This window comes from Gossypium hirsutum, chromosome D06 (genome assembly GCF_007990345.1).
Source record: "Gossypium hirsutum isolate 1008001.06 chromosome D06, Gossypium_hirsutum_v2.1, whole genome shotgun sequence".
Lineage (NCBI taxonomy): Eukaryota > Viridiplantae > Streptophyta > Magnoliopsida > Malvales > Malvaceae > Gossypium > Gossypium hirsutum.
Genome location: NC_053442.1, coordinates 61093821 through 61107783, shown reverse-complemented (window position 1 = coordinate 61107783; position 13963 = coordinate 61093821). Strand labels below are relative to the sequence as shown.

At 31.7% G+C, this 13963-nt stretch overlaps 1 protein-coding gene and 1 long non-coding RNA gene across 2 annotated transcripts; both read right to left on the bottom strand.

The window, feature by feature from the left end:
* Positions 1 to 3968: 3968 nt before the first annotated feature.
* Positions 3969 to 8729, bottom strand: LOC107892519 (MLO-like protein 6). Its single transcript, XM_041096038.1, has 15 exons — positions 8417 to 8729; positions 7394 to 7451; positions 7137 to 7297; positions 6826 to 6942; positions 6688 to 6748; positions 6379 to 6467; positions 6203 to 6277; positions 5987 to 6081; positions 5823 to 5872; positions 5701 to 5741; positions 5452 to 5625; positions 5330 to 5365; positions 5177 to 5244; positions 5014 to 5074; positions 3969 to 4717 (listed from the first exon to the last, which is right to left on the bottom strand). Exons 1-15 carry the CDS (start codon positions 8570 to 8572, stop codon positions 4253 to 4255), a joined length of 1707 nt encoding a protein of 568 aa, XP_040951972.1. The 5' UTR covers positions 8573 to 8729; the 3' UTR covers positions 3969 to 4252.
* Positions 8730 to 12897: 4168 nt separating this feature from the next.
* On the bottom strand, positions 12898 to 13868 carry LOC107891177 (uncharacterized). Its single transcript, XR_001682134.2, has 2 exons — positions 13432 to 13868; positions 12898 to 13128 (listed from the first exon to the last, which is right to left on the bottom strand). It is a non-coding gene; the product is annotated as an uncharacterized lncRNA (long non-coding RNA).
* Positions 13869 to 13963: the final 95 nt, after the last annotated feature.

Below are 13963 nucleotides of genomic sequence, written 5' to 3'. Positions count from 1 at the left end.
TTTAAGGATCTAAAAGTTTCAGCGAGTATTGCCGGAACCGGTGTAACCCCTTTACTAAGCCGATCAAACAAATCAGATACAGCCTCGTCTATGTGTCCTAAAGCTTTGGGGAAAACCACTAGTCCATAGATACCTAAAGCGAAGACATCGACCCTTTTCTTTAAGTCAGGATGTACAAGCACCAAATCTCGCAAACTTTTCCAAGGAACACATTTACTGTCGCCCTTCTGTTGGATCCGGGCAGCGACCCACTACTCGCTCATCCCAGTGATGTTCATTAATTTCCTTAACAACGGAGGGACACAAGCAGCTCTGGAATAAGCCTTGTCGACTTGAATCTTTGGGCACCGAAGCAAGGTCGTATACTCCTCCACAGTAGGCGTCAAATCTACCTTCCCAAAAGTGAAACAACTGTAGGCAGGATTCCAAAACTGAGCAAGGGCTCGGAATAAATACTTGTCCACTTTGACACTAAGCAGATAAGGTAGGTCACCGTAGTTACAATAGAACAGCTGCTTGGCCTCGACATCCCATTGATCCCAGACTTCTTTCATTTCTCGAAGGTCATTCTGGATTACACTGATACGAGTAAAATCCCACAATTATGACACGTACCCTTCGGTAAGACTATCGCCTTTCTCCCGTTGTGTCGTTTCAGCCCATATTCGCACAGCCGCATTATCCTCTACTTTATCAACAAACCCCTTTTCCATGATAAGCTTTCTACCAAGAAACTGAACGTAAATTAACACCTCTTTTAGAATGAAGATGCCATGCAATCACAAACAAAGTAAATTAGCATTAAACACAGAATAAGATTTAAAATAAGCGACAAATGAATACAACATTCATTTAGGTAAGCACTAAAAATTTAGAGTAGCTCTACCTAGGTCGGTTCCTATGGCTCATTACATGTGGTTTGGTTCTAAAGTAGGGTACCTGAACCAGCAAATTCCTCGATCCTCACCCATTATAGGCTCATACGGACCAAGTTCGATTCAAGGGGATACATTTCCCTATGGCCATGCGGAGATGAAAATCTCACGAAGACATAGGTACGGATGTATCCCGAAAGCGATTCACTATCCCATGCGGAGGTGAAAACCTCACGAAGGCGTAGTTTCTCACTCCCACTTAAAAGGGTGTGACCAACGGTCATGCAATGCAATGTGCAGAAAGATACAAAAACTTAAACTAACACAAGCAATTATAAACCACAACGATGAAAATTGTAATAAAAGCAATGAAATGCGATGAAAGGATCGTATATTTAAACCAAGTTTTTGATTTTCGACAAAAAGACAAAAAATAATCAACTCGTGGCTCGACTCACTTATTGTCCCCAGTGGAGTCGCCAAGCTGTTGACACCAGTTTTTTGGATAAAAACGGGGTCGACTTGGGTTTTGAAAAAATGAAACAGGAGTCGCCACCAATCTTTTTTATAAGGTGTGATTGGATCACCTCGAAAAGCGGTTGTTTTTAATAAACGGTTTGATTTTATTAAAACAACAAGTTTGGTCCGCGAAATTCAGAAAACGGGTTCGGGAGTCGGTTACGCACGAGGAAGGATTAGCACCCTCGATACGCCCAAAATTGGTACCTTAGTTGATTACTTAATGTCTTAATGTCGAAAATTGAAAACTTAGAAGAATTTAAAAAAAATACGATCCTTGTATTAAAACGTTGAAAATTTTTTTAGGAAAGTGGGCATATTTCACATTATTCGAGAAAGAGAATCATATCCAGTAAGTTAGAATACAATGTCTCAAATTCCCAATACGTGAATGAATGCCAGAATTTTACTTATTTAAAAGATATTTTAGCCATCTCGGGTTTAAAAATGAGTTCACGACCAGTAAGTTAGGACGTATTTCCTTTTTTAAATCCCGAGATCGTTTTGAAATTTGAGTTCGAAAAATTCGTGCATTTAGATTTATCGTAAAAATCGAAACCCAGTAAGTTAGGGTACGATCCTCTCGAATCTAAACACAAAATGCCATTTATTTAAAACAAGTTTTGACATATTGAGTAAAACGAAACACGAAGTCGTAATAAGAGAATGTGAAAACAAATTACATTGTTGATATGCATGGCAAAACCATAATAAATACAAAAGTATATAAAAAAATAATACAAGCAATAGCAATCAAAATAAAATAAATAAAAGAACAAACCAACAATTCACAAAATAACAAATGTATAAGCAAATAAAAATAAAATATTCTCTTAAAATAATCATGAGAACTTAAATAAATAAGTAAATAACAATATGATTAAAATTATAAAAAATATAAAAGTACATATATATAATAAAACAATGTAAATATGTACATATATGTAAGCATATAAAAGAAAATAAAAATAAAAATATGAATACGTATATGGATTTACATATATATGGATTATAAAACATAAAAATTATATAATAATAACTATAATAAGACACCTACACTTTAAACTTAAATAAGTAAACACAAACAATAATATATTAACAATAACAAACTATAATAACAGTCATAATAATATATAATTTATCAATGTTATTAATAAAATAGCTAAAAATAATAAAACAAAGGGCTAAATCGAATTTTGAGACGAAATTTGGAGCTTAAAATGCAAATAAACGAAAAAAGGGGTCCCGAGGGACCAAAAAATAATGCGCCCGAAGAATGGAGGGCTGATTGAGCAAATATTCCCAACCTTTAGCGCGCCATTTCGTTCAGGACCAAATTAGAATAGGCGCAAAAATCGCGGGCCAAATTTAAAAAAATAAAAGACTTTATTATAAAACCATTAAAAAGCGGAAGGGCTAAAGGTGCAATTAGCCCTTCCGTCGAAAACACGCGGATCCTCCAGGAGCGGGTCGGGTCGGCCAATGGGTCAGATCAAAACAGCGCCGTTTTGGTGCCTGAGAAGGCTGCCCAAAACGACGTCGTTTTAAAAGCCTATTTAAACCCAGTTTTTTTCAAAACACTTCACTTTCAGCCCTCCTTTTTTAAAAATTTTCCTTCTCTTAAAATCTCTCCCCTTTCCCTTTCTCAGCCCAGAATCCGGCCAGAGGACGGGCCGACCCCCGCCGTGCCGGCCGCCTGTCACCGGTCACCGATGACGGCGCCGCCGTCCACGGTGGCCGGAAAGTTGAAAAGGTGCGTTTTTTCCTTTTTTCTTTTTTTAAACTTTTTTCAATATATATGTATAATAGTTAAAAAAGGAAAAACTAAAGAAATATATGTATGTATATAAACAGTTTGAGAAAGAAGGAAAATAAAGAAAAATAAATAAATAAATAAATAAAAGAGGAATAGATCTTATACCGAAAGCAAAGTCCTTGAATCTGTTTTTTTTACTTCTTATTTCTTGAAATCCTCTCTTTTACAATTGTTTTTTAATCGGTTTTACACCCACAAAAAAATCCCTTTTCTTCCGTTTGAATGGCTTTTAAATAGCCATTTTACAATTTTCCTATTGTCTCTACTACTGTTTTGTCCTTCTTTGCGTGATTTTCTCTTTTGCAGGCAAGTGGGGTGATGGGACGGTGGCAGAAAGCAGGTGAACGGCGGAGTTGGTGGCGATGGCAGAGGGTAGGTGATGGGGGCATTGTAATTGGGTCTGCTGGTATGGGTTAGTGTTTAGGTGGGTTATTGGGTTTGTGGGTATTGGGTTAGGCTAGTTGGGTTATTGGGTTTGTGGGTATTGGATTAGGCTAGTTGGGCCTGGGTAGTTTTTAGGTTAAAATTTATTATTGGGCCCTGGGTCAAAACTTGGGCTTGTACACAAACTACTTATATACATAACAAAGCGTAAAATAGGAGAAGATGATACCAATGTATTATATATACATAACAAGGATAATTATCTTTTATTATTTTCAAAATTGAAATTGAAGTGTACTCAATTTTTTTAGTTATCCACGTCAACTACCAATAAATTCTTCTTTTAAATTATTTAAAAATTATTTATAGAAAAATAAAAAATTAAGCAATTTTATTTCAAAAGTAATTTCCAAAATTACAAGCAATTATCCTATCAAATTCTAACACATTATGATGCAACATTGAATCTAATAAAACCTAATAATACAAGTTAAAAAAAAAAAGCCCTTCCCGTCCTTGATATTAACATGTTTTTCTTTGTGAATTATAAGAATAAAGCAAAACCCTAATTACTCGAATATAGATCACACGAACATCTTAATCATCAGGTCATACACGAGATTCAACCGTTTAACACGTTTTATATCATTGGTTTCGATCATCTTTTTGCAAAGGAAAAACTCGACGGACTAATATCGATCTCGTGTTGTGTTCGAGCTATCCGAGATGACGTCGATACCCTTTGTGAAGCTCTAGATTCTAGAACCCTCACGTTTGCAACTTCCCTCATTTCTAATTGCGATCCACCACGACGGACTTCAGGAACACCGATATCTCGGTGACTTGAAGAGTTGGCAAACGTATCGGCCGGATCCCAATTGTCGTTCTCAAAGTCTGAATGCGCCGGAGACGTATGACCACTTTCCTCACGTTTTCGGGGATAGTTATGCAGAAGATGGACCGGAGACATCCCACGTGTTGGAGTTCCCGGCCTGCTTGAAAATGGCGTTGTATTCTCCGAACGCCTGCCGTGTTTAGTATTTTCCTTCGCTGTGTCACGCCAATTCTTAAGTGCATCAGCAACTCTTTCATTGAAGATTGTTGGTCTTATCTTTGTTCCCATCTGTACACAAATACAAATATATAAATTAATAATATAATATTCTTTTAAAATTATTTGGATTAATAGGAGAAAATACTTTTCAACTATTTAATGATTGGAACCTCGAATTCAGACCTTGAACTCGAGTTTGAGTTTAGGGTTCGAAATTCAGGTTTAGGTTCGAGTTTATTAGAATTTAAAATAAAAGAATTACCAAAATTATATATCAATAGATGAAAATAATTATTACAATTAAGACTATATCAAACTAAATTTATAATATCTTCATCTAAGATTGAACCCATCTAATTTATTACCTGGTTCACTAAAGCATAGAGTGGAAGAGTGACGTAACTGCAAAGAACCTGTATAATGACCCTGAAATTTGCAAATATATATTATCAGTATTTTGCTTTCATTTTTTTTCAAATCTTTAATATATATATTTATTATGATCTTAGCTGAAAAAGAAAAACTCACCCCATAGAGATTCTAATGACGATATCTTCAACTTTCTCATGGTAGCAAGAATTTATGGTGAATTCATACTGAATAGGATAAAAAGAAAGTGTTAGATAAGCTAATCAAAACATTTTCTCAGGAAACAAACACGGGGTTTAGGTTTTTGCTTACCGTGCTCCACACGAAAAAGGCCAGTTGAAATGCATTCTGCACAAATGAAATCAGGATATTCATACTATGTTGTTTTTCAATAATCTGACATAAAAAGCTAGGTTTGAAGCGAAAATTATTACCGTAAAAAGAACGATGTGAATGAGAAGGAGGAGGAAGCTAGGGCGGCCGAACCAGAAGAGTTCATCGCCTGGTTCAACCAGTGGTGTACCCTTCACCACACCCCCTCTCTCTTGAATCCTTAACCCCATTTTTGTTATGATCACTTGCAGCTTGGTTCCAACCATTAGAATTATCTGAAATAAGCAAAAGCTCCAAATTCAAGCATTATTGTAATCCATTATGTTTTAACATGCATAAATTGTACTTACAATTAAGGGGATAAAAGGAAGCCACAAATAAGATCTCCATCCTGTCGGGTTTCAATCTATTTAGATCGTGATAACATTCATTACATTCATAAATGATGGATATTGTATACGAAAATTCTTACCATGTGTATAGGCAAGAAGGAAGAAGACTGCAATAAACCATATGATAGGACTGCAAATTCATATGACATTATAAGTTTGTCATGTTTGAATATATTCGAATAGAACATGTATTTGTATCTAACGTTTACTCTCGAATTCAAACAAAAAAAAAAAGAGCACTAACCTGATTCCAACTACAACTTTAAAATCATCTTCTAATGATCTTTCTATGTATTTCTGAAAATCGAATTTTGTTTCCCTTTCTGGTGGCAAATGTGCCTAAAAACAATTGCAACACGACATTATAATCAATATTCACCATAATCTATTACAATAAAAACAATGCCACAAATAAATAAAAAATATGAAATTGTAACCTAAATCTAGACTTTTAACTTACCATGATAAATCCATGTCTCAATGTCAAGTAATCAACCTTTGTAACTGACCCATAAAATTGTCTAAAGAAACACACCTGACAATGAATAAATATTTAAACAGATAATAATATTAATTATCATAATTAAGTTTTGGATAATTTTTATTTTAAATAATTTAAAATTTGATTTTACTTACAATCCAAACAGATAAAGTGGAGCTACTCCAAAAGCTCAAATGTCTACGTCCAAATGAAGTGTCCCTTGCAAATCTGAACCTCTCAGGATCTTCATTATCATAAACAAGAAAAAAATACTCATTATTTATTAACAAAATTAATTTTTATTCAGTTTTAATTAAAATAAAAAACATTTTTTTAAGTATATAAATAAGTCTGGAGGCAGTGGCATTGGACCTCCAAAATAGTAAATTGATTATATAGTCCTTTCCAATTTTATGAAATAACAAGTTAAAAAAAAGAAGAAGGAGAATTTCATTATAAAATACCATTGTAATATTGATATTCAACAGTCTTGGTTTCATTTTCCCAAGTCTTCCACGTCTTCATCTGCGGTCCAAAAATATTATTTAGATAAGATAAAGATAATCTTAAATAATTTTATATCAAATAGTTTAAAAAAATACCTTGTAACTTCCCAAAACATAGGTGGTAATGCAATACAGAATATGAGAGATTGCCAACACAAAGATGAATACATGAAGCTGGTGGATTCCATATGTCGACACAAATGCTACTTTTCCCTGAAATTTCAAATTTTAATTCAAAATTAATCTTTGAAATATATCTAAAAAGTAATATTTGTATTTATATTAAATATATATGATAAAGCACGTTACATTTTTTTTTAAAAAATAAGTCTAAATATTGAAAATAATATTATTGGAAGCGGCAATTATGAGACCCATTATAGAAAAATGAATAATAAATGGCATGCCTTTTCTCGACATTTATCAGTCTCTTTAGGAGGGTATTTAGCCTTGGAATTCTTATCACAAGGATGCCACGTGTCCGCAACGCTTTTTGATATGCAAATGTCAGCTATACTGTCTTTAAGTATAGTTAGTAGGAATGATATAAATCCCATCAGCATCAGCTCTGCAACACACAAATACAAAAGTCTTCATATTTTCACATATATATTTTTTAAAATTTTGAATATTTAAAAAGGAAAAAAGAAAAAAAATCAATTACCTATTTTAACCTTGTCGAGTGCTTCGTAAAGAGCTGGTTTATTCCTTTTCTTCAACCACTATGTAAAAGAGTATGCAACAATGTCTTATATATGAAAAAAAAAACTTATTTTTTTTCGTAAAAATATCATGAATAAATATTAACAGATTAAATAATTAATTCAATCAAACCATATAACTACAGATAAAAGTGATATCTAATCTCGTATCATCAAATTGAAATTAGAAAACTCTCAAAAAATATCGTAAGTTGAAGAATAAGATTACAAATATTAATATTTGAATTTCGAAATAATTTGATATCATCTTTTAAGGATGACTAAATTTTGAATTCTGAAACATGGCAAAGTGGAGGTTGGTATAGAGGTGTTCAAATTTCGGTTAAAACTGAATTAATCGATCGAACTGATCTAATTCGGTTAATCAGTCAGTTAACTGATCTAGTTCAACCAAGGTTGGTTAAAGTTTTTTCGGAATTTTGATTAACGATTAATTTGGTTCAAAATCGGGTAATTAACCAAATTAACTTAACTTAATAAATAATATTATATATTATATGTATTATGCTATTACTATTTTGGTTAATTCAATTAATTTGGTTAAATCGGTCAAATGAACATTAATTTTTTATATATATTTTATACTTGTTTTAACAAAAAAAATGAAACAGATAAATTTCAATTAACCTGTCAAATTAATTGAGATATTTTAGTTTGAGTATATATTTTTAAAAATTTCGTTTCGATTAACAGTTGAAAGATCAAAAAGTTCGATTAATTCGGTTAATAGTAATTTAGTTCGATTAACCTTTCGGTTACAAGCCTTTAGCTCCCTTAATGAAATGAGATAATTTCAAATTTAATCCCTCTTAATAATTAACTTTTTGATTGATAATGAAAAATCATTTTTAGTCTCCTTTGTAAGGATGATTAAATGAACTGATTGAGTTATCAGTAAAAACTCGAAATTTAGTTATAATTTATAAAATTGAAAAGGGGTTTTAAAAAAATAAAATTAAACATACCTTGCCGAGCATGTGAATGCCATGTTCGATGAAGATTGAAACAACAACAATAACTAAACACACCACTGCAACAGCCCATGTCGGTGTCTCCTCCAATGAACGTGCTAATTTTTCAGTATCAACCACCGGGGGCGGTGGCGCCATTGTCGTGCTCATTTTTCAAGCTTTCTGCAACTCAAGTTACTTCAAAAACTCTCTCTAATCTCTCGATATATTCAAGTAGAGCTAGCTTTCTTCTTGGATATCTTGTGTTGATCTTTTTAATTTTAAAATATTGGATCCAAAACAATGGGGTTTTTATAGAGTTGAGTTTGGTTACAATAATGAAGAGAAAATCATTCCAAAAAGAAATGACCGACTTCGTCAAAGTGAGAGTGACCTTAGACTTCAACACCTCTTCCTCATCACCATTTCCTCTTAGCCCTACAAGATTGACCAATTAATAATAATTTATATTAATGTTGATTACTATATTGTCTAAGGTTATGTTCACATTGAAAAGAGCAACACTAAAATGGTGAAAATTAAAGCTGTTTTTAAAACAAAGGATTCAACTTATCTAAGATAATTTGTGCTATTACTTTTAGGAAACGGATTAAATTTAGTTAATTCAGTTTAGTTGGCTTTGAAGTCAATTAATCTTAGAAAATCAATTCATTCTTATTTTCTATAATTTTTTTAACAATTTTATTATAAGTTCTGATCATAGCTTCTTCTTTTTTAACATGACACATAAATAGGAGGATAATGTGCTTCAATGCACTCGTACCCTGTCCTTTTGCATTGGAAACAATACTCGTGTCAATCGAGCTAATACTCAATTGACTAGAATCAATAATTAAATAGATTCAACCAGTTTTATTATTGTATATTTTATATATTATATTATAAATAAAAATAGACATATAAGGATATACAATAATTTTAATATAAAAACTTAAATATTTTATTTTTAAAATTGGTCAAATTGCTCGAACTACTCGAATTTTTTGTTAATTAAATTAATTCAATAAATTTTTAATATTTTCTTAACCAAACCGACTAAATGTATGAAATTTTTTAAAATGGATTACTTGGCGGAATTATTTTTTTAATCAACACGAGAATAGGTTTGAAATTACGACATACTTACGTAAACGTAACTGTTTTAGATTCATTGGTAAACGTAGTCCAGTTTAAGAACACAGCGTTGAATTTTAAAACGGCTTACTATTTGACCTATTCATCAAATATTTTAACCTCACGTGTTTTATTATTATTATTATTATTATTATTATTATTATTATTATTAAAAAATAATTAAATCTGGAAGGAAAGAAAATAAATTTAACCAATATTGTTGTTTTATTTTCGAAAGGATTAGTTTTTTTTGAAATAATGTTAAATTCGATAATTCAATTTTTTATTTGAAAATTGCATAAAAAGCCTTAATTCTTCATTTTTTTTTAAAAAATAATCTTATATATTTTTATTATACGGGATAAATTTCAAAACTATACATGAACTATGATTTAATGTGCAATTGAATATATGAATTTTGATTTGATCTAATTTTTTAAAATTATTAACACAATTATTGATATAATATCATTTTATGTTTATACATTGCATACATAAATAATTATGTTTATCCAATATAAAAATAAACTAATGTATTTATTTCTTTAAATGTATATGATTAAATCAAAATTAAAGTTTTAAGTATATATTTGAGCCACAATTGGAGTTTCTCGTGTATAATTACACTAAATTAAAGTTCATGTATAATTCTGATATTTATCCCTTATTGTACTGAAAGTAACCTTTTTATGTTTAATTTAAAAAAAAAGCTTTTATATATGTTTTAATTTTCATAAAATTAACTTGTTATTACAAATGAATTTTCGATTTATAGAAAGGGTTTATTTAACTATAAATTAAAGCTTATAAGTTTATTTAAGTAAAAATTAAATATTTAAGCCTTATTTAATTAATAATTGTAAATAATAAAGTTGAATTTATTTTCATCAATTTAACTATTTTTCATTAAATCCATTAAAGAAAAATTTTACTGAAAATGGCATATATCTGTCAAAATTGAAGCTTTATCCCCTGACACCGTTGATCAAGTCAGATCTTAGTATTGAAAAGTACACAATTTGGTCCATTCAATACCAAATTAATGGAGGAAGTTATCCTTACAGTGACAGCAAACGTGGATAGGGATGAAGAATTTTATTCTTGAGGAGAAAATTTTAAAGAGGGTAAAGTATAATTTTATTTTTATATATTTTTGTTATTTAGAGTTTTAAACGGATTAAATCAATGTAGTTGGTTCCACACTGGTTCTGGTTGGTGCGTACCATTTCAATAATAAATCGGTACAATCAATTTCTTTTTCTGCACGAATTAAAATTTCAATCCTTATCAATCGTATTGATCTATTCCGCTTAATCTTAATTGTATTGGCAGGATTGTGCATGAATAATATTAGAAATATGGAATTTCTAACTTTTATCAAAATAGTAATAAAAACTTTTACCGTGACATTGTGCAATGGCTGAAGCATGAATATTTTATATTTGAAATTTATTTAATATCATCCATTTGATATTTGTAAATGTTTTTATATATATATATTAAATATTTTTTTTTCAAAAATATCAATAAATCCAAAACGGTACACCGAAACAGTGTGATACTAACTATCTTGATAGAGGGTTTCGGTCCTCAAAAATCTTGATAATTATCATTTAATCCTTCACATTTTAAAAATTTTCACTAGACCCTCCATAATTCTTAAAAAATCTAATTAAGTCCTACAAAAGTTTTGAAATTTTTAATTGAACTCTCTAAAGTTTTCACTAGTCCTCTCAAAGTTTTCAAAAATTTTAATTATGCCCCCTAAAATTTTTAAAATGTCTTATTCAACCTCTAAAATAGTTGAAAATTTTTAATTAAACCTCTAAAACTTAATGTCAAGTTCCACCACCGGACAACATGCATGACTTACATGTTGTCTCATTTGCAAGTGGCTTTTATGGTTCTACCATGTTTTTTTTAATAGGGACAAATTTCAAAACTATACATGAATTTTGATTTAATGTGCAACTTTATGCAGGAACTTTAATTTTGTGCAATTTTATACATAAAATTTTGATTTGAATCAATTCTCACAAATTATTAACACAATTTTTTATATAACATCACTTTATGTTTATATATTGCATACACATATAATTATATTTATCCAATATAAAAATAAATTGATGTATTTATTTTTTAAAATATGTATGATTGAATCAAAATTAAAGTTTCATGTATATATTTGAACCACAATTATCAAAGTTTCATATGTCTAATTGCTCCAAATCAAAGTTTATGTATCAAATTATAAATTGAATCAAAATTCATATACAATTTTGAAATTTATCCCAATTTAATATATCAGCTATTCATAAGAGTCAAAGACCTCCCTAAAAATCTCATACAGAAATTGACTTTAATAGTGTCATTTTCCTAATAAATTTCTAGGCCCTTTTTTTCTTAATTTTATTAAATCCCACCAAGTCTTCAAATTAGGGTTTGCGTGTTATTGATTGCCTAGTGGAGTTGACATGATAACCTCCCAACTTATCGGGTAAGAGAAGAGCCTTGGATGGGCGATTAGATGTGATGTGGTGAGTTTAATTTACTTTTTGTCTTATGTTACAATATTATTATAGCATCTAAGCTCATTGCTCCACTGTTTTTACATTAATAATAGGTAAATGCACCGTCCATCCAAACTCACCTTTAATTCCTTCAAAATAGGGTCAACTATTTTGTGTGTGTATATATAGGTTTTATAATATTTATTTTTCATAAAAAATGTAAAAAAAAACATTTTGTTTTCATTTTCCTTTCACTTTTTTTTCCTCGCCAAACAAAAACAAAAACAAAAAAAAAACTTTCTTTTTCCTTTTATTTGAGAAAATGAGTTCCATTAGGCAATAACAATTTAATGCCTCCTTTTTTCTCATTTCCTTCTTTGGATTTTCTCTTTCCAAGCTTAAATTTTTGGGCATTACCTGTACATAAATAATAATTCACTTTGGAATATTGACGGTGCAATTTGCCAATTGTCCAAGATTACTGCCGCAGGTGGTTTAATATGAGATCATTAGGGGGTTTGGGTAGTTGGTTTTTCTAAAAATATTGATTGTTGTTCTATGGTTCCGGCTAAATTTTGGGGTGTTCTTAAGGGGCTCCAACTAGCATGGAATCTTGGTTTAGAGAAGGTGATACTTGAGATGGATAGGATTAAAACTATGGAAGTGATCCAAGCAAATGAAGATTAACAAACTTATTCAGTTGTGGGGCGTGCCATTAAGGACCTTTGCAAACATTCCTGGATGGTTCATGTTAGGCATATGTTTGGCAAAAATGGCATTCTTAAGACCTTTGAGGAGACATATTTGTAAGAGCCCATTTTTACCCGGGCCCTAAATAGAAACCCAAAATCCAAAATAAGACAGTCTATTACAGTAGTAGCCCAAAGCCAAAATTAAATACACCCAACGGGCCCAAAATAAAAAACCTGGCCCAAATGACTTTAACAATTTCGACAGAATGGAGCAAACCCTAAGCCCCAGCGCCGCATGCCAGGCTCCAACAATGCGCGCCGTTCCACCTCCTCGCACGCCGCCACCGCCCAAGGCTCGCCAACCACCGGTCGTCCACGCGTCTGACGCCTGCAAAAATTAAATACAATGGCAAAAAAAAAGGGGCACGCGAGTAGTTAACAGACAGTAAAGAAGAAGAAAGTGTTTTTTTTTAATTCGGCTATAAAAGCCCGAATCTAATCGTTGTATTTTTTTACGAACGCTCATCAGAAAAAATCAAAAATAGAACAGAGATTTGAAAAGGTTGAAATCTGATTGCCTTTGTGGTGTTTTTTTTCTGTTTTCCTTTTATTTTTGTTTTTTATTATTATTATTTTTACAAATCAGTTTTAACAAACAAAATAGAATAAAAAGAAAAGGAAAAAGAAGTACCTGAAACCGCCGCGTGGCTCCGTCGACGGAGATCCTTTCGTCGTCGTCGGGGTTGGGCTAAAGGGGGTTAGACTTCTCCTTTTTCTCTTTAGGCTCCCCCTCACTGGTGTCATTCACCACACTTAAAAGCGGGATTAAAAGCCCGTCTTTCGTCTCTGCCCGTCAACTATTACGGCGGCACGATCGGAGAAGTGGGAAGGAGGGACGGCGGCGGGGTTCCAATGCTAAGCCTGGAACCCTAGCAGAGAAAGGGGATTTCCCTTTTTATTTTTTTCTTGCGTCCTCTGCAGGGAATGAAGCAGCAGAAAATAAAGCAAATTTTTAGTCTTTATTGTGATTGCAATACAGCGCCGTTTAAGGGGGAGGTTGCGCATACTTTGCCCTGATGGGTAATTTATGCATTTAGTCACTCCGTTTTGCGCTGAAGTGCAATCCAACTTTTTGTTTCTTTTAGATTTGGGCTGCGGATTTTTCTTTCGTTTCAATAAGGTCATTTGACCATGTACAGTCCCTTGTGCTGAAACGGTGCACT

Excerpts from the sequence above, each read along its gene's own strand:
- LOC107892519 (XM_041096038.1), bottom strand. The coding sequence starts at position 8,572 with ATGAGCACGACAATGGCGCCACCGCCCCCGGTGGTTGATACTGAAAAA. Across the intron at positions 7,452-8,416 it reads GCATTCACATGCTCGGCAAG|TGGTTGAAGAAAAGGAATAA; the intron begins GTATGTTTAATT and ends TCTTTTACATAG. Across the intron at positions 5,075-5,176 it reads GTCATTAGAATCTCTATGGG|GGTCATTATACAGGTTCTTT; the intron begins GTGAGTTTTTCT and ends TGCAAATTTCAG.